Consider the following 20350-nt stretch of genomic DNA (forward strand, 5'->3'; position numbering starts at 1 on the left):
TTCGATCGTGCGATTACATTTCCTCTCTGCCCTCTCCCCTCCTCCTTGGCGCTCCCCCTCCTTGCGTCTTCCCCTGGGTAGCGTCTCCTCGAGTAACTTGGAAAAATAGCACGAGTATCGCGAAAGGGAAATTGTAAGGAACGGTTTATGTTAACGTTTAATGTCCACGGATGCGTAAACGAGGGCACGGGGCTTTTAAATGCGGCAACGGCAGGAGAGACGAAACGGAAGAGATATTAATACGTTACCGACGAATGAAATCGATCGTTTGCGATTTTCAGTACCAGGCGAGGCTGAGACTTCCGGACACGCTGACACACTCGCAGAAGATGCAGTGCGTCGACCATATCATCGAGGTTCTCGACCTCGCGGCCTGCCAAGATACCAGTGAGTATCAACGAGGGAAATGTAAGCCGATCGAAAGAAAATAGTCGATATAATAGTTTATATAAGACGTCATTTTTTTCACGATATTTTCCGATTCGATCCGGACATATTTCTTCGCTGAAAAGGAAAACTTTTGCTATCTGAGTGAAGCATTGATCCAATACATTCCTTATTTCTCTCTCTCTCTCTCTCTCTCTCTCTCTCTCTCTCTATCTATCTACCTATCTGTCTATCTATCTATCCATCTATGTATCTATCTATGTATCTGTCTATCTATCTGTAGTTATCGGCGATTATACGAAGCGAGGACTATCCGGCGGTGAAAAAAAGCGAACGAGCATAGCCTGCGAACTACTCACGAATCCGTCCTTGATGCTACTCGACGTAAGTATAATGTGTTTCATGGGGAAATCGATAAAAGATATTTTTTTGAAAATGGAATATATCCAAGTCATTAGGAATTTTCTAGAGATATTTAGGATGCGATACGTTTCGTAGGAACCAACGAGCGGCTTGGACTCGCACTCCGCGCAGGCTCTGATCTCACGTCTTAAAAAGTATGCCGAGCAAGAGGGCAAGAGTATCGTCGTGACCGTGCATCAGCCGAGTTCACGGATGTTTCATAGCTTCAGTAAACTTCTATTGCTAAGCCGTGGCCAGGTCGCCTATTATGGTTCAACGGCGAACATCGGCAGGTTCTTTTCGACGATCGGATTGACTCTTTTGCCTCATTACAATCCAGCAGACTTTATACGTGAGTAAGAATGATCGAAGGCGTCTCGAATTGCTATCGTATTGCAATGTAATTGCAGACGAATTGCAATCGTGACGCAATCGTTTCTCCTTTCAGTCGAGCAAATAAAGGGCCCGGAGGAAGTACGAGAACGCATAGTTGCTGCAGCTCGAGCGGCGAGACAGGGACCCGACTGTCCGCCGGAACTTCGTCCGGACTATAATCCCAGCCAACATCCGCTCTGCGACCATCTCATCCATTATCACGAACATCACATCGGGCACAACGGTATTACGCAGTATGCGCACCACTACAACTTACTCTCCCTTTCTGTCCTAGCAAATTGTACCGACAAACTTTAACAACGTTTAACAACGGAGAATGCTAATCTTACATTCTCGGATAAGACGCGTCCACGTTGCCAACTTTCGATCATGAATGCGCGTCATTGTAGTCGCCTATCGGTAAGAATACTTTCCTCCCCCCCCCTCCCCCCTTACTCCTCCTCCTCCTCCTCCTCCTCCTCCTCCTCCGCCTTCTTCTTCTTCCCGCACACATACACTCTTGGACTATCGATCAACGACAGTCGTTTATAAATGAACTCGAATGCACGATATTTTTCATCACGACGGCAAATGTGTCTTTGATCTCCGTGACTTGGAATAATCAAAGGTCGGCTTCGTTTCGTATTCCTCGGAATATACTTTAACATTTTTTCACATTTTAAGGATCGACGGAAGAGTAGACGATTCTTACCGATAGTTTTAATATATTCTTAATTCGTCGAAAGGAGATATCGTTGATTAAGAATTAGAAATCAAATTCTTTTGGGAAATTAATTAGGAAATAATTTGTAGGAAAGGAAGACGAAGGAGGCACCTTATGGCTGGACACGCAGAGTCATGCCAGCAGCAGCGCAAATTCCGCGGACGACGATTATTCCTGGCAGTGGCCAACCAGTTTCTGGTCGCAATTCAAAGTTAGTATGTTTAATGAAACGAAATTTGTGAAAAAAAAAAAAAGAAAAAAAAAAAGAAGAATAAGGCAATTTGCATTTTATCATCATTTTGTGTTAAACACATTTACGTCGACGAGATAAGTAAATCTTTACGATAGATCTTTCTTTCGTACGTTCGTTCGTTCGTTTTTAATTTAAAACTAAATACAAAAGCTGACCAAGCGACACAACTGCGTGCGTGTAAGCGCGAATCAGGGCTCTGTAAATCACAGAGAAGAGCGAAAAGCGTGCACGCGTAACTTGGCGCGAAAGGGAGCTGGCCGAGCAGAAAGGGGAACTAGGTCGCGTTTACGCGATTCACCATATCCGGATAATTACTACGAGCGCAGTATGCCCCTCTCCCTTCGTAATGGCGCTTCGTAATGGCGCTTCGTACAAACGCGTGTATGCACTCGCTTCACTTTTCCCTTCTTCTTCTTCTTCTTCTTCTTCTTCTCTCTTAGCATCGATAAATCGAAACTCTTGATATCGATAAACACAAAAAGGGGGTTGAGTTATCTCGTTAAATAAATCCTTCGTGTATTTGCAAAACGGTCGAACAAGTCATTATCTATCTTTTTGAGAGATCGTATTCCTTCTCTTCTCGTCTCTTTCCTCACCCTTCCCCCTCGCGCGCGCTCTCTCTCTCTCTCTCTCCCTCTCTCTCTCTCTCCCTCTCTACATCTCTTCTTGTACGTCGATAGGTATTATCGGAAAGAAATTTTCAAGAGGCACGACCAAGAATGCTGTCTCGCTTAAATTGGCTACAAACGATAGCCCTAGGCTTGTTGGCCGGTCTTTTATGGCTGAGGCTACCTAGGACCGAAGCTGCCCTTCACGACATTCAAGGATGGATGTTCTTCAGCACCACGTATTGGATGCTCTTCGCACACTTTGGTGCACTCTCCAGTTGTAAGTTTCTTTTTATCGTAACATCGATATACTTAGTTTTGCATTCTAAACATTATAATTTACCGATAATAACGTTGGCAAATGCGTAAATATTTTAGCATAACGTGAGTTAGAGCTAGTGGAAAGTTCTCAAGTTTTCATCAGGTAACTCTCGTACGATTGCGCAACGAGCGCGAGCCAAACGAAGCTGATTGGTTAATTGAGCCACAACGTAATACGCTCAATCGGGCATTCAACAACACTTCTTTTTTATTTCTTTTTTTTCTTTTTTTTTTTCTTTTTTTTTTTCTTTTACTACAAAGATATGCAAAGGACGACGGAACGTTCAATGAAGAATCTCGAGGTATGTGGGACGAAATGTGACCTAGTAAAACGGTCACAGATTAGAGGGAGTCGCAACCATCGGCTCGGAGATTTGGACGAGCAGCTTTTGTTATGTTAATCTAGCGGAAACATAAGCAGACACGTTTATTATTCGTTGGTCTCTCTAACTTTAAGTTCTGATCTGTTTCAGTTCCTCCGGAACGGGAGGTTATCAACAAGGAGCGATTATCAGGATCGTATCGGCTGTCGGCCTATTACTTGGCGAAAATGGTCGGCGAGCTGCCATTGACGATAACATTACCCGCCGTTTACCATATCATTAGTTACCCAATGTTGGGCTTCCAGAGCCCGGCGGTCTTTGTCACGTTGTTGGCATTTTTACTTCTCAACACCGTAGTCGCGCAGGTTCGTATATTCAACCGATTACGAGAACGTCGCTCTCTTCTTAATTGGCGATAGGACTGATAAAAAAATTTCTCCCCATTTCTTTCAAACTTTTTTTTCTTTTTAGAGCGTCGGATTTTTCGTTGGCGCCTGTTGTCTGGATCTTCAAGTGAGCATAACCGCTAGCGCCTTGTACACTCTAGCCACTCAACTTTTGGGTGGTTACTTGGCGACAGCTGTACCACCGTGGTTAGCATGGGCTCGATACGCTAGCATGGTACATTACGCCTATCAAAATATGCAGATTCTCGAATTCGGCGTTGGAGAACCGATCGCGTAAGAGATACTTTTGATTTTTCTTCTGTCATGCGATATCATGAAAAAATTATTCCGCGTGACCCTTCTCGATCTATTTCTCAGGTGCTCCCAGCCAAGTAAGTTTCTCGAATGCAAGAACGGTACAACGATACCTGTGTCGGCAATATTGGAGAACCAAGGTGGTGCGAGGGGTTCGGGTTTGCCACTTTGGGCAAACACGGCTGTCCTACTCGCCTTCCTCGTCATTTTCCGTACCCTCGGTTATCTCGTTCTGCGTTATTATCGCGTACCCAAATGAGACGGCCCAACAAAGGCGCACCTACTCTAGGCAGCATACTTTTCAACGTACTCATCCCGGTTAGACGACACGTCGTGAAAAAAAACCGCCATCGATTACGGCGATCTCGCGATTAGATTGTCCGTCGGTCATTCAAAACGTCGGACCGTTCATATTCATTGTTTCAAGAGACGAGAGAATAATAGATGATAGGCGCGAGGCTACGACTCCGGATAGCTAGTCATCTCTTTCTCTCTTTCGTTCTCTCATGGCCATCACCATTTCGGGCCCTTTTGCCTATTCTCGACGATAAGAAGATAGAAAATGCTCCAATTTTTGGCACTAAGAGATTAGACGTGTTATTTGCATTAGTTATTATATACATACATACATACATGCATACGTATATATATATATATATATATATATACACACACACACACACACACTTATAAACGTTGTATAATATATCTAAAAACTTTATACGCGTGCGACGAGCAAGGTGAGTCCAAAGGACAAGTGTGTAAAAGTCGAGAAAGAAAGAGAAAGAGAGAGGGAAAGAGAGAAATAATGAAAGAGTAGGGGGTTACAAAAAAGGAAACTTTGCGTACGTCAAGGAACACTCGTCTTTTCTCCGTACCTTGTTTCTTTTTCGTTGTTTGTTTTCTTTTTTTTTCTGTAGCGGCGAGAAGGGTATAATAAGAAGAAACACACGGCGTACGAAAGGCCGTAAAAACCGACTGATCGTCTGTGTACGAGCGATATAAAATTTCTCGCTCTAGTATGTGCGAGAGTGTGAACTTGAATGGATGTGCGCGCGTGCTTCTGGGTGAATGTCTCTACTCGCGTGGTTCGTAAAAGAATCAGTTGTTAATATTTTATTATTATTACTTTTATTATATTAATATTATTATATCATTATCATTATTATCATCGGCGTCGTCATTAACGAGTACAGGTTTATTTTTACTTTTTATTACCGCAATAATACGTTAATTGTTTATCGCATTACGATTATTTGCTACAAATACTATCATTGTTATCATCGTCATCGCCATCAACGTTTTCATTACTATTGGTAACGTCGATATCATATCATTACCGCTATTATTATTATTATTATTATTATTATTATTATTATTATTATTATGATTATTATTATTACTATTATTATTATTATTATTATTATTATTATTATTATTATTATTATTATTATTATTATTATTATTATTATTATTATTATTCTCATTATATACGTATATATATATATATGTATATATTTATATATATATATGCATGTGTATATATATGTGTGTACGTGCGCGTATGTATGCACACGTACACGTCTTTTGCTGCGCAGAGTAACGTAATATATCGACGTTACGAGATTTTCGCATTTTCGACGTGACAAAATCGTAGTCGAAGTGACGATTTTGTCGTGTAACTTTTATACCAAGAACTAGTGACGCGTGTTGTCGTCGATCCTTTCCATTACGCTTCATTTCTCACCCTTCCTTACCCTTTTCTTTCCATCACGAGGCACACGGTCGTGAAAAGACAGTGTTCGTCGTGTAATACAGATAGATAGATAATTGCAGCTATATTCGAAATATACAAGACTAGCATGATTGTGAAGGAACGTAAAGGAAGAAAGGCGCTAGATCGAGCGCGCGATTATTATGATAGGTATCGTGAACTGGACGAACTCGTAAAAAAGCTCGTGAGGAAAGAGCTCGTGTGCTCTTTGCGTTAAATGTTTGACGATTAAAGTGATATTAGCTTTACGATACGTTCGTTCGAATACACGAGTATTCGTTCGTCGATGAATGGAAAAGAAAAAATAAAATAAAATAAAATAAAATAAAATAAAATAAAGAAAGAGATAGAGAGAAAGGAGATACATATACAAAATCGATGCATATCTATGCGCGAACGAGCAAATGATCGCACGATAGTTCTCGTTCGTTTTTAAAGTAGGGAGGACCATTTGTACCGGTGATTATGAAAATGATCCGAGTCGTATAATCTCTCGTTTTCAGATGATTTCTGACCTTTTAGATAATATTATAATTAAAATGATATAAAAGAAAATATAAATGATAAATCGAATGTTGTATCGTAGTTGACACGACTCGGAGCATTCTCTTTTGATCGCTGGCAGACTTTCCAAATAAAAGAAAAAAAATAAGAGGAAAAAAAATAAATACGACGTAGAAACTCGTCGCGTACTCGAGAGTTGACTTATCCGCACTTACGATATTAGCCGATAAAGAATCACGAGAAATTGTCCAGTACACGCAAATGCAATATCCACCACGTGTTCAATCGATTCTCTGTATGTGTGTTGCGTGTGTGCGTGTCCGTGTATGAGTGTGAGCGCACGCGCGCGTTGCGTTTACGCGATGGGGGACATGGGTGCGTGTGCGAGAAAAAGAGAGGACTCGTAGCCGAAAAAAGTAGGAGGATAGCGAGGAAAAGAGAGAGAGAGAGAGAGAGAGAGAGAGAGAGAGAGAGAGTGAGAGAGAGTGAGAAAGACAGAATGGCAACGGGATGCGTTAAGAAATATCTGGCTGTGCGTTGACCGTAGTATTTCTATCAATTTTCTAAAGAATTCCAAAGGAGGATTATAAGGAGCAAAAAGGTGGGAAAGAGGAGATAAAGCGCACATATATTTAATTGAGGGAAAGAAGCGTGTTTCGTGCTTACAATTAGAAGTAACGCTGAACGAGATGCACAAACAACATTGTTTTTTTTTTCTACATGTCGCTCTTCAACCGAATCCTTTTTTTAAAAGGAACTATCATTGATCTGACATAAAACAGAGGGATTGCATCGAAGAACGAACGGATCTTCTTCTCTTTGATCTTCTCTCATCTTCGATGCATTCCAATCTGACGCATACCCGTAAAAACGTGCGACCAATAATTCATCGACGTTTCGAGTCGCCTAGATGTTTTTTCAAAATTTTGATATCCCATATATTGTAATATATACGCTCTACACGACGACATTTGTATACGTTTTACAATATAGCCTTTTGCAGTCGAATACCGAGGAACGATGGTTACAAGCATCGTTCTAATACGAACAATTCATAGTTTGCACAATATCTTTCGTTTTAGTTCAATCTATTTTTTCCAAACGGTATCGTAGAAAAGAGCGCTACGATCAGTTATATATATATATATATATATGTGTGTGTGTGTGTATGTGTGCATATATGTGTATATATACACGTATATATATGTATATATATATATATATATATATATATATATATATATATATATATGTATATATGTACGTAATATGTAGAAAAGTATGACAAACGTCACTGTCTATCGATTACATCGTTTTATTGAGGACCAGAAAGGATATCGGTGATCGAGCTCGACTCATGTTCATGATCTGCGCCTTTTTCTTAGTTTCTATAAAACATGAAATCCAATGAATCTTAAATAACTCGTAACGCTTATATATATATATATATATATATATATATATATATATATATATATATATATTCCGAAGAATAGTCATTAATGAAGATAGAAATCGATAGAATTCATCCGTAATCTCACGCTCTTATATCGCTTACGTTATCGCGATAATTAACATTTTACGTTTTTTATTCCGCGATAAGGAACGTCCGTCGTCTTCATTCATATATTCATTTTATAATAGCTATGAATACGGTTCTTACAATGAGCACACACGTGTCATGCTTTTTGCACAAGGCAAAAAATACGAAAGACTGACGTTTTTTACATAAATGTTACGAACAAAAAAAACCGCAGTAAAAGAAAAAAAAAGAAAAGAAAAAAAAAAAAAGAAAAATTGCGAAGAATTCTATCGACAAGAAAATAAATGTACTTTGGTCCTTTTACGTGTGGGATTCTTCCCAAGAAAAGATTTCTACCGAGAAAAAATAGTAAAAAGTCTCGAATCTCGAATGAGAAATGAATGATGAGATAAAACAAAAAGGAAATATGCTTTCTCGTATGCATATAGGTATATGCATATATATATATATATATGTATATATATATATGTATGTATGACTCCCTTGGTCGTCCTCGGGCCTCTTAAACGCGAAAAGTGGACTATTTCAAAGACCCTATCCACTTGTACGCACATTTTTTTACTATCACAGAGAAGAGAAAGGAATGTTTGTTATCGCGGAAAAAGAAAAGAAATGGAAAGGGCTAAACGGCGACGTAAACAAAACTATTCCGCTTTACTAAAATAGTGCCTTTTTATCTAAGACTTTGTTGTTTGTGCCAATTCTCAACGCGACGGGGAGCGGGGGCAGGAGAGAGATTTTACCGTGTTCGAGCGTCTTATAAAAGTACGACCAAGAGTTAAAGGGGGAAAAAAAAAACGAAAAAAGAAAAAAAAGAAAGAAAAAAAACCAAAAAAAAAAAAAAAGAAAAAATGAGAGAAAAGAAAAAGAGAGACGCGTAACAAAAGATGCACGATCGGAACGAAGCATGGGGAAAGTAAGCGAGCGTTTCGATGGGAAAAGAGGAGGAGAGGAAAGGAGAAATGCCAAAATGTGTTCCATAGGATGAATGTCGTTGAGAGTCCCCGATCAGTAGCTACTTGTGTATGGGAAGAACGAAAAAAAAAAGGATAGCAAAAAGATGCAGGATAGTTGGTAATAGAAATTAACCGTGGTAATAAACGTCTACAAGTGATACGTGTACAAGTACATAAAAAAAAAAAAAAAGAAAAAAGAAGCATTCTTTATTCGTACGTAATACATTCTCGTTATCAACAAATCGATATACATATGTACGACATTATTGCGCACCGAATACGATATCATTAACATGCATACATATACACATAGTATGATCCTATATACGCTATAATGCGTATATAATGAATTTCATAATCTTGTCCACGATCCTGTAAAGAAAAAGGAACAAAAAACTCGAATCGGATATCTACCCATAATGGTACAACAGCAGCAGCATCAGCACCAGCAGCATCACAACCACCACAACCACCACCACTACCACCACCACTACCATCACCATCACCACCACCACTCCGTCGATACCCCATCGCACGTAATTTTGTATATACATTATACATACACGCATCTATTTGTACATAATGATACCTTTAGAGCACTAACAAACGCGGACCCTGTTATTATAATTGATATTATAATTAACTGATAGTATTATTCCTGTTATCCAAGTAGTGGATATACGGTTTCGCAGTACTGCTATCTAGAAAAAAAAAGAAAAGAAAAGAAAATCGTTATCTAGCGTTATTACTTGGATTTTTCCGATAGCATTTAACATCGGTCACTGATATGATATAAATATATATTATACATATATATGTGTATATATATATATATATATATGTATAATATCAGTAAAAGTATCATTATTATTATTATTATTATTACTATAACTATTATATTCTAATCGTCATCTTCATCGCAGTCATGATGACAACGTCTATGAGAGACTAAAATTAATTTAAACTCCTTACGTTTCATTCCGATTACTGTTCTTTGTCTCGATAGACAAAAAAAAAGAGTAATCGTTGATAATTTTAATTTTGTTATCCTTCGAAAGAATAATCTCACGCATTTCCTTTTCCTCGTTTGAATCTATTCGAGCTGCATTCCTTCCCATTTTTATCCCTAATCGTCCTCTGACACAGAGTGGCGCATATAATTTTATCGCATATGAAATTTTTGCTCCACCCTGAATCATAAATGATGATAAAGAAATTATTGTAATGGAAAAATCCTTCCGATAAATTTTCAAACTCTACCTTTCTCGCTCCTACCTCACTCCCTTTGCTCCCATAAACTTGTGTACATGTATGTGTGCGATCACGCGTCCGCGTAACGACAACATTCGAACGGAGATGAGAAAAGAAATATAGTGGTTAATCGGTTTTATAAACCAATCGTAAGATCCGAAATGCTTTGATAGAAAAAAATTGCGGGAATGTAATAATTATTATTAGAAATTTGCTCCGTTCGATCGATCGAGGATCGTATCGATAAAGACCGATCCTCGTTCGACGAAGGTACTGATAAACGAATCGACGTGTTATCGTTAAGAACGGAAACCTGTTGATCGAAGAAAAAGATATATATATATATATATAACGTGATTCTTCCTCGAAGGTGTTAAAGCTTGAAAAAAAAAGAAATAAATAAATAAATAAATAAAGAAAGATGGAAAAGGGTGGGAGGAGGATGATGATGATGACGACGTATCGGCGATGCGTTGAAGCTAAAATAAAAGCAACCAGAGCGGAGAATGTATATATAATAAAATTGGAGTCACTGGCTGTGCTGTGTAATTTGTTAATGGCAATGTGATATATATTATATATGCATATATATATACATATATATCTCTATAGATCTACGACCGCGGCTATACATCCATATTCGTTCGAAGCATTGTTTCGTGATAGATCGTTTTAAAATTAATCATAAAAAGATCGTTTCTTGGTAATAATTGTTGATATATATATTAACAAATTGTTTGATCTTTACGAATTGCTTCGATTCGAGCGATTATTTGGCATCGTCCAAAGACAGAAAAGAATGAAGGAGACAAACTAATCTCGCCTAATCGCCAATAGTACGTGCGTATGTGTGTACGTGTACATATAAAGACATATTTATAATAGCAACAGCTTCTGCGTTAAAGCCATTTTACCGGAATCTCCATGTTCACGAATATAAAGATTGCCAAGGAATAAGAGATAGGAAATAGAGAAAAAAGGGTTAGAAGAAAGGACACGACAGTGCTAAAGGCGATCTTTGCGAATATAAATCGTATTGAGTCGTGATGGAACGGGCATCTAAATAAATACATTATCCACATAATAAAAATATGATCGATGATAAAAGATAATATATCTAAAGAATTACATTGAACTAACGAAATGAAATAACAGGGAGAAAAGAGAAATGCTAGTTGTGTATGCCGATACCTCAAGCCTGATCCAGATCGATCTCTTTGATCTCGCTGAGAGGAGGCACCGTCGTGCGATCGATCGATCTCTGAGAGATCTTCTCCGCTATACCGCACTGCCATTATCTTGATAACGTTTTTATAAAGCCGCACGAGTCTCGGCGAGTTCCAATAGGCGAGGAAAAAGAGACAAATCTCTTTTCGAATTTATGATTCATCTGAAATGGAATTCGAGCGAGACGCGCTCGAGTCGGAGACGTAAAAAGAAACTCACAGAGAGAGAGAGAGAGAGAGAGAGAAAAAGATAGATTTTTCGGAAAGATGCAGCTCCAGTGTCGAGTTTTTTTTCGAAAAGAAAAGTTGCTGGCAACTTTGAAAATGCGACGACGTAAAATTTGCTATTCCTTTCCATTATTATACCTATGCTTCGTCGCGTCTCGGATGTTGTAAATCGCGAATAAAGTAATGCACGTTACATCGTCTTTACGCACTGGAGCCGTCTTTGAAAAAAAAAAAAGAAAAGAAAAAAGAAAAGACGAAAAAAAAAAAAGGAAATTTTCTTTTCAACGCGCTTTGTCGTCGTGGTCGAAAAACTTGAGACATATTGCGTGTCACGTTCGATAGAGAAGTACGATCGATTCGATTCGTTTTCCGGCCTTTAAAAAAGGTTTCAAGAAAGGGAGAAATTGAATATATCTATGAATCGTAGACGATATGAGTCACCCTCTATAATAGACGCTTATTGGTGAAAGCATTTTTTTGTTATTTCATTGAATTGAAAGAAAGAGAGAGAGAAAGAGAGAGAGAGAGAGAGAGAGAGAGAGAGAGAGAAAGAGTGAAAGTGAGTACGTATTGAGAGAGCGAGTGCATGTTTGTGTGATATCTAAGACGATAAACGCTCATCCTTCAACAACTACATATATGCAATATAAAAATGAGTATATATATATATACAGAACAAAGCTGCGAGAACCATTTGTCCTAGTCCTAGTATTCGAACTCATCACCATAATTTATAACCGATTTTAATTTAAAATTAATAAAATGATGTTATATATAATATCTATCATGTCCAGCCTCTTTCACTAATCGTTCTTCATATAATCGTAGATAAATAAATGCTATCTTTATTAATCATAAAGATATTAGCAAATGGAATGGATGGTGGACGGAAAAGAAAATTTAGAGTTGTATATAATATTAAAATAATTTAATCGCATAATTTGTTGGACACTAACATTCCAAACAAGACTAAATTAATGTTCACATTGCAATGAGTCGTCCGTGTGATATACATATATATATACATATATATATATACATATATTTCTCTTTGCAAATGATCATGTTCAATTGAAAAACGAAGAATATAAAACATTGCCGTACTCTTTAGCTCGCATTCGTACAAGAAAATATTTAACGTTAATCCTTTTATAGTTTTCAACCCGATCAATGTTCTCTTTGAAATTGATAAAAGAAACGAAGAATCGATATCGTTAGATTCAGGACGGGGACACGAAAGCTCTTTTTTCATATTTTTAACATGTCACACATAAAGTAGAAGAAATAGTTATCAGAAATAGAGATTGACCATTGCTTACATTTGTTCTCTTATTTTTCTTTCTTACTTTTTCGTTTTCTCAAATAGTTTGCATTCCCATATTGGAAGGACTTCAAATCGTTAATACTTTTTAAACGATACGACCCATTCGAACACGATTGATATATAAAATTAATAATAAAAAATAAAGTTGAAATATTTCAAAACATTAGATACCATAATGCTTGATAAACGTCATTCATATTTTTTTTTTTTTTTTTTTTTTCAAAGGAGGTCGCGAGAATTTAATGAATTCCGCGTATTCGATTTTCTCTAGTTAGCGAGTTTGCGCATCTCCAGGCGCACTGCGCGGGAGTTGCGAAGAGAAAAAGAAGATAGAAATATAGAATGAGAGAAAGAGAAAATGGGACGAGCCGCATCGTTTGCGTGTACGTTTGCATTTCCATTAGACTATGACGATAAATCGTACGGATTGGGATAAAGCGTTCCTAAAGAAGATTGCTCGATCCTTGGTCACGCATTTGGGCCATTGGTAGAATCGTCTTCGTTACTCAGTCCAATTGGCTTCACTCGTAAATCGAATTGCCGAGCTTTTGCCGCCCAAACTTCCCCGTCAGCGAGTACCCTAGAATGAGAAAGGATTTAGGATCGAATTTTTTTTTTAAATAAATTTATAAAACATCGAAACAATGTAAACGTACCGTCTGGTATTGTCGCTAACTAGACTGTCAGGGGCACCATAGACAGGTGGATTGGCATAAGGATCATAACCGAGAACCGAGAGCATTGGTGCAATGTCTGGCATTTCCCTGACAACATCCTCCGGAATGTTGCCCACCCATTTGGTCAATGCTTCTAGATTAACCGGCTTTATTATCTGATCCGACGATCTCTCGACTCTGCATAGTCGAAAGAAAAAAAAAAAAAAAAAAAAAGTAAAACGATGAATGGAATTGGCAAATCTTATTGGAATTTCATAAAAACAAAAAAAAAAAAAAAAAGAACGAACTAGTTCTTTCGAAACTGGTACTAACTTGCTCAGAGGCACTCCGCCAGGTTTGTTAATAAATTCCTCGTGATGCATCACCGATTCGTTCCAAGGCACGTCCAAAAAGTTTAAGATCTTTTTCATCCATTGTCTCGGATGTAGTACCAACTGTTCGTAAGGTACCATTAAACATCTTTCTGGTCCGACCTCCCGACATTGCCCGTACATCGCGGAAATAGCGTGATTCCATCTAATCAATGATTGACGGTAAGACGTCAGATCGAAGCCCGTAATGGTGACCTAGAAAAAGAGAACGTTGCGAGGTCATCGATGAGAAGGAATTCCTAGAGATTCCTTTACCTTTCTCGAGATGATGGAATGAACGGTTGCACGACCATCTCGTACCATGAAAATAAATTTGGCATTAGGGAAAAGCTCGAGCATGTAGGAACCCATTTTCAATGTTAAAGGATCTTTGTTGCATAATCTAGGAGCCGGTTCCGCGTGTCGAGCTATTATCTCCAAGCAAAACGCCGCTATCGCGCTGTCTATTACCTAGAAAATAATTTCTCCCCCTTGTAAATGAACTAAAATTATCATGGATAATCTCGTTTGGTCGACTCAACGTCCTAAATATATACCTTAATCCATTATTATACGGGTATAATATCACCGGTATATACTTACATCCTTGGAGATACCGGCTTCCGTCAATCGCAAATTTTCTCTTTCAGATTTGGACCAGTGCATTTTCATTTGCAGAATCCGCGGTATAACCCTGGTCTCTTGACCGCACCTAATAATTCGAATAAACTCTATCGGACGTTGTCGTTGATTGGCGAGCATTAGATACGCGCGATTAGAGACGAAAATCGATTTACAAGGCGTCGGACGGAGAAGTAGTAATAAATTAGAAGGGGATACAACGCATTTATTATACCACGTTTCACCTTAAAAATAACTTACATTCTTACCTTCAAACCTATATTCTTTTTTTTTTTCTTTTGTTCTTTTTTTGCGAGGAAATAAATAAATAAAGAGAGAAAATTAATTCGATCCGATCCATTCCGGTATCAATTCTTTATAAACTTATTCGATTTAATCGAGTTATTCGATCGAAGGAGAACATCGAAAGATTTGTAGGGAAAAGCGATAGAGAAAATTATTGCTAACGACCGACTACACTCACCTCACGTCGGGATGCGCATCGAGCATGGCGCGCATCAAGGTCGTGCCTGATCTCGGCACGCCTCCGATGAAAATAAGCGGCATGTATCGATCGTAGGTGTAGGTTTTATGGTCGAATGGTCCTATGACGTATTTCTGAAAGCAAACGTTAGAAACATATGCGATGGTTGATTCGCTGCGTCTCTCTCTCTCTCTCTCTCTCTGTCTTTCTCTCTCTCTCTCTCTCTCTCACCTCTTTCGCTAGCATCGTGACGGCAGGTCCGTTCTTATCGGTGCCACAAATGATACCCAGCTGATAGAGAGCGAAAACGAAGAGCAGCGCTACGAAGCAGAGAATGGGCCCTTTTCGGCCGGCACGACTCGACAGCAACGACATGCCGCCTTTTCCTGCCGCCCTTTCTTGCCCCCTCCCTTCTCTATCCACAAGCGAAGAAGCTTCGCTCAGCTACTCGCTGCCCTTCAGCTGCCCTCCTGCTATCTGTTATAGCTCTTACTAGCTCATCGCACCTGTGGGAAGAAAGTTTTTCTATATACAAAAAAAAAAAAAAAAGAAAGAAAAGAAATGAAAAGAAAAGAAACTAAAGAAAAACAAAAAAGAAAGAAAACAAAGGAAGGAGCCAATCTGTAGATCTTTTAAAGTAAGTAAATACATAAATTCATCGTCATCCAATACCTGGCTCGGATGTGAGAAGCTTATGATAAATCGAAAGAAAAATAGAGAAGAAGCGAAGAGTATAGGAGGATAAAGGTAAATGGATGGGCGGGCCGATGGTTCATGAAACGCGATCAACAACAATTGGGACGCGCTAGCGAGGAAGAACAAAGAGCGAACGAGCGAGAACGAGAGAGAGAGAGAGAGAGAGAGAGAGGCAGAGGAAGGAAAGAGTAAAGAAAGAAGGGCGAGAAAGGATCAAAGGAGGAGGTCAAAGGACGGTGAAAGCACCGTCCCGGTTCGTATCCGTTTCCCAACGATATGACTTTCAGGAAAAGAGCTTTCTATTTCGCGTCTGTCTCTAACCTTTGACCTCTTCTCGTGCGAAAGCTACGCCCCTCCTGCGTCCTTTTTGCTCTTCGCTCTTTTCCTGGACCAGTTCATCGTTCCTCCCTCATCTCCCTTGTTGGCCCTTTCGACGACGAGAGACGAGGACAATCGGCGCATATTGCTCTAGCCTCGGGCAAGACACGTCGTCCTTCCTACTCGCCGTTTTTTCCTATGATTTTTTTTATTCATTTCTTTCTTTCTTCTTTCTCTCTTTTTCTTTTTTTTCTTTTTTTCTTTTCTTTTCATTTTTGTTCCTCCCTTGCTTTCTTCCATTCTTCTTCCTTCGTCACTCTTATTTCACGTATCCAAGTGTCACGTGTCCCATTTACCTTGTCCACCCATCTCTGATTTATTCCGATTTTCAATAAAACAGCTGTTGTGCTACATCGTCCTAAGATATTTCAGAACGATCGTAAAATCAATTTGATTCGACTACACGTCGATTCTATTTCCGTTCCAATTTACAAAAGTATCGTCGTCAGGCAGGTACGGAAAAAGAAAGAGAGAGAGAGGGGGGGGGGAGGAGGAGGAGAGAGGAAGGGGGAGGGAAAGAGAGGACCGAGAGATCGATATTTACGATAGCACTTACTCCCTTGGCACCCAGACATATTGTTGCCTTTCGTTTCTGATTAAAGTACGAATGCGCTCGCTTCCATGAATCGCGCGCCATTCTCGAGCGTTCCCATTTCTGCGCATCGTGTTTATTATTAGAGAAGAAGCTTTCATAGACCTCACAGAGATTCTCCTCGATATCGACGACCGATGTTCGTTCCCGTTCGTTGTCCTCTATGTTCATAAAGGGAACACCGATAGCGTCCTCGATTTGTACTCGAATTGCTCTCGAATTATACGATTCAGCTATCCAATTGTAAATCTAATGGTGATAAGACTCCAATAGTATCAATTTCTTGGGGATTTAATTATGACCCTTCTGGGAATCTAACTTCCTCTCGTATACTATATATACATATATATATACATATATGAGAGCTAGTTAGAGAGTGGAAAAGCCATGGTCTTGATAAAAGTACGACGAGGTAGCTTATCGATCTTCCCAGTAAAATTGAATTAAGCTCCCAGAGGAAAAATAAGGACCGGAAAAAAAAGGAAACAAGATAGTAGGGTGGGAGAGTAAAAGAGAGATAGGTCGGTTTGGCGGCTGAGTAAGTCGTTCTTTAGAGAGCAACCAACCGAGATGAGAAGCAAGACCGAGTAGAAGCAGATAGAACATAGGGCGGGAAGAGACGAGACGAGACGAGGCTTAACCGATGGATTTACCCCGTTAACGACAAGACCTTTAATAAGATCGACACCGGAATTTTCATTAAACACTTTGTTATTTCCTCACCGTGATCTAGTACTATTTCCTAAGGGAAAACAATTTCCTTCTTTTTCCTTGAATGATTTCGATGATAGTAAAGAACTAACTATTCATTTTCGTTACGTTATATCCTTGAGAGAAACAACGTTTAAATTACAACATAAATAATGGCTGCGGAAAAATTCGCTGGAACAACCAAATCATAAAATACCCAACGCGCAACCTACATTAAATATCACTTTGGATAGAAAAGCGTGGGAATGTTTGTTGGCCGTGGAACGTAATTTTGTAGCGAATTCGTGGAGAATGGGTCGCGTGACGAGTATGGCTACATCATTTGATATCACGAAAGATATACGCTCTCGGACGAGATCCATTTACGAGACGCACGCAACACACATTAAACTATATATGTATATATTTATATATATATATATATATATATATATATCTTTATACGTATTATAAACGTTCGTTTATTCGAATTATCAGCTTGGATTGGCCTTCGAACCTATTAGCGTGTTCGTTCTAAACTGACACGGAGTTTGTGTACGAACGATTTAGTAATTTAATCCAAATAAATTGTTGAATAAACACAATGATTGATATGAGTGTTTTTTTTTAAGAAAAAAAAAGAAAAAAAAAATACGTAATCCATCATTTACGATACGATTTTCCGTCGTTTCAGTTAATTTTCTATCAGAGCTAATTCTCTCGATCGAGCATCGAAACGATTCGATCGTACTCGATCGGATGAGTAATCGCAAAGTGAAATGGAATTCTAAGAGAAGGTAAAGACTCGTCGACTCTATCGATTCGATCCATACGTGCATGCATACGTGCATGCGGTGGACGCGCATGGCTGTACTTACGGTCCATCGGAAACCATTGGACGCTTTCGATTAACATGTATGTACTTGACACGACGCGACGTCCTTATCAAATTTACAATGACACGTGTCCCCGAAGGCTAAAGGAACAAAAGGGCTTATCGAGTCGTTCAAACGTGATCGGTTGATATTCGAACGATCGAACGAATACCTCTTTTGACGAGAATCGACTTTTTCTTTCGTATGAGGAAAAGAAGAAAAAACTAAAGAGAAGTAATAAAAAAAAAAAGGAAAAAAAAGAAGAAAAGGAAAAAAAAGAAAAATGGAAAATAAAATGAAAAACAAAATTCTTTAAATCTACGTATGTAGATTTTCTGCATTTTTCGAGTCGAACTGAAACTGCAACGTTGTGCAATCCAGCACGTTCCTTTGGAATAAGGCAAACGACACGAATATATGTATCGTGCATGCGTGTTATGTAGATTATGAACGGGAAAAAGAAACATGTAAATTAGGCGAGGAAAGGCGAGGAAAAACGGTGCTCTTGCGTGCGTGCCTGGCGATCTCAAAATTCTCGCGGATATTCATTCGTGGAATAATTAAAAAGTGATTAACACGATTGCATGAAGAATTCGGATAAACTAGACTCGTTGACATGGATATATCTTAATCGAGGATAATTATTATTTGAAAAAATAGAGAGAGAGAGAGAGAGAAAGAGAGAGGTAGTCGCAAATAATACTAATGCTGAATTCTGAATCCGAGAAGCATTAGCGGTAGTTTGCGTTACGTCATGAATCGAGGTTAAACGCGCACGCGACTTGTGTATACGGGAGGGCGGCATGGTCATCGACGCATCAGGTGTCAGTCACCTCTTTCTCGTGAGCTTTCTGTGTTTGCTGCGTGCATGTGTGCGTGCACGCGTCTATGTGTGTGTTGCGTGAGATGCATGAGCGTGCATGAATGTGTACGTGCGTGCGACATTAATAGAAAAGAGAGGGAAAGAGTATCGTGTTGTCTCCACACGTGTGCGCAAGCACGTCTTTGCGCGCGCTCGCTCGCTACATCAAGGAACGGTCGAAGAGTATAAGAAGAGGAATAGAAGAAGAAAAAAAAAGATAGAGACTGCTGTCATCGCCTAACTTGGAAGAAGGCAAGCCGTTCACTTACTCGTTTTTCCACGACGAAGATGCTCCTTCCGTCGTCGCGCCTATTCACTCCTGGCCTTTCACTCCTTTTTCCCTCTTCTTCTTTGTCGATCTTCCCTTTTTTCCACCTCCTTCTCCTCCACCTACTTCGCCATCTCCTCCCTCTCGTTATTATCGTTCTTCTTTTTCTTCCGACGAGAATCAGATTCACTCACTTACTCACTCACTCACTCACGCATGCATGCACGCACGCACGCACGCACGCGCGCGCGCGCACATACACACCGCAAACACGCAATACAACACACACGTACGTACGAGCGAGCGAGCACTCACGCCCAGTAATAAAAAGAAACCCCTTGTATGTGAATAGAACAGAGTGAATAGTAACTAATTATAATCTTTTTTATATCTGACAAAGCCCTTTTTCACTTATCAAAGTAACGTCAAGCCAAGTACGCCGACGACTGCACACTACCGAACACAGCGAGATCTAACACGAACAAAACTCTAGCGCACGATTCATGCGGATCAGCTGCTCTCTCGATTCTAGCGCCGTACGTACTTGTGCTCTTTTTATCAATCAACGCGACACCTGTGCCATCTATTACGATACAACAAGGTGCATTTTTAAAGCTAAATTTAAATCTCTCCTGACATGGGACATCAAACATTTTGTATTTTTTTTCCACTTTTACTCCCAAGAACCAAGCTCGTAATTATTTAATAACACGATTGATTTTGACCCGTGTCCGACGTAAAAAAAACGTTGTAAAACACTTTTATATAGGGCCTCGCGTTAGTTTTAAGCGAATAGCAACGTGGCAGCACGATGATTACAACAGAGGCGTAATCGATTTAAACGAAATGACATTTAAATCTTGGCGCTTATAATAACATCCACGAGATGTCGATAGTAACGTTCAATATCGTGTTCTCATTGGCCTATTTAGTTCAGCCAATAAAACGACATATTAT

At 39.2% G+C, this 20350-nt stretch overlaps 3 protein-coding genes across 4 annotated transcripts in view; 2 read left to right on the plus strand and 1 right to left on the minus strand.

Moving 5' to 3' along the window:
- Positions 1-12357, plus strand: part of LOC124429033 (ABC transporter G family member 14) — a 43839-nt gene extending 31482 nt beyond the window's left edge. Inside the window, exons 5-13 of the mRNA XM_046973760.1 lie at positions 282-387; positions 671-771; positions 886-1141; positions 1238-1408; positions 1978-2099; positions 2822-3029; positions 3544-3758; positions 3865-4073; positions 4158-12357. Coding sequence (XP_046829716.1) covers positions 282-387; positions 671-771; positions 886-1141; positions 1238-1408; positions 1978-2099; positions 2822-3029; positions 3544-3758; positions 3865-4073; positions 4158-4353 — 1584 coding nt within the window. The 3' untranslated portion in view covers positions 4354-12357. The remainder of the gene's footprint in view (positions 1-281; positions 388-670; positions 772-885; positions 1142-1237; positions 1409-1977; positions 2100-2821; positions 3030-3543; positions 3759-3864; positions 4074-4157) is intronic.
- LOC124429053 (carbonic anhydrase 7-like) overlaps positions 1-20350 on the plus strand; it is a 393187-nt gene that overhangs the window by 297548 nt on the left and 75289 nt on the right. The window lies entirely within an intron of this gene.
- LOC124429046 (protein-tyrosine sulfotransferase) lies at positions 12490-20201 on the minus strand. Of its 2 annotated transcripts, XM_046973830.1 has the most exons (8): positions 19395-20197; positions 15264-15538; positions 15033-15166; positions 14531-14639; positions 14204-14398; positions 13890-14143; positions 13557-13754; positions 12490-13480 (listed from the first exon to the last, which is right to left on the minus strand). In XM_046973830.1, exons 2-8 carry the CDS (start codon positions 15405-15407, stop codon positions 13369-13371), a joined length of 1146 nt encoding a protein of 381 aa, XP_046829786.1. In that variant the 5' UTR covers positions 15408-15538; positions 19395-20197; the 3' UTR covers positions 12490-13368. The 2 variants fall into 2 exon arrangements, with proteins under 2 accessions (XP_046829786.1, XP_046829787.1); XM_046973831.1 differs by lacking the exon at positions 15264-15538 and having other exon boundaries at positions 19395-20201.

Source organism: Vespa crabro, chromosome 14 (genome assembly GCF_910589235.1).
Source record: "Vespa crabro chromosome 14, iyVesCrab1.2, whole genome shotgun sequence".
NCBI lineage: Eukaryota > Metazoa > Arthropoda > Insecta > Hymenoptera > Vespidae > Vespa > Vespa crabro.

What these genes read in the sequence shown, in the direction of transcription:
- LOC124429046 (XM_046973830.1), bottom strand. Translation starts at nt 15,407, where the DNA reads ATGTCGTTGCTGTCGAGTCGTGCCGGCCGAAAAGGGCCCATTCTCTGC. An exon ending in TCACGATGCTAGCGAAAGAG is followed by an intron (nt 15,167 to 15,263) that starts GTGAGAGAGAGA and finishes GTTTGCTTTCAG; the next exon opens with AAATACGTCATAGGACCATT. An exon ending in AAGCCGGTATCTCCAAGGAT is followed by an intron (nt 14,399 to 14,530) that starts GTAAGTATATAC and finishes ATTATTTTCTAG; the next exon opens with GTAATAGACAGCGCGATAGC.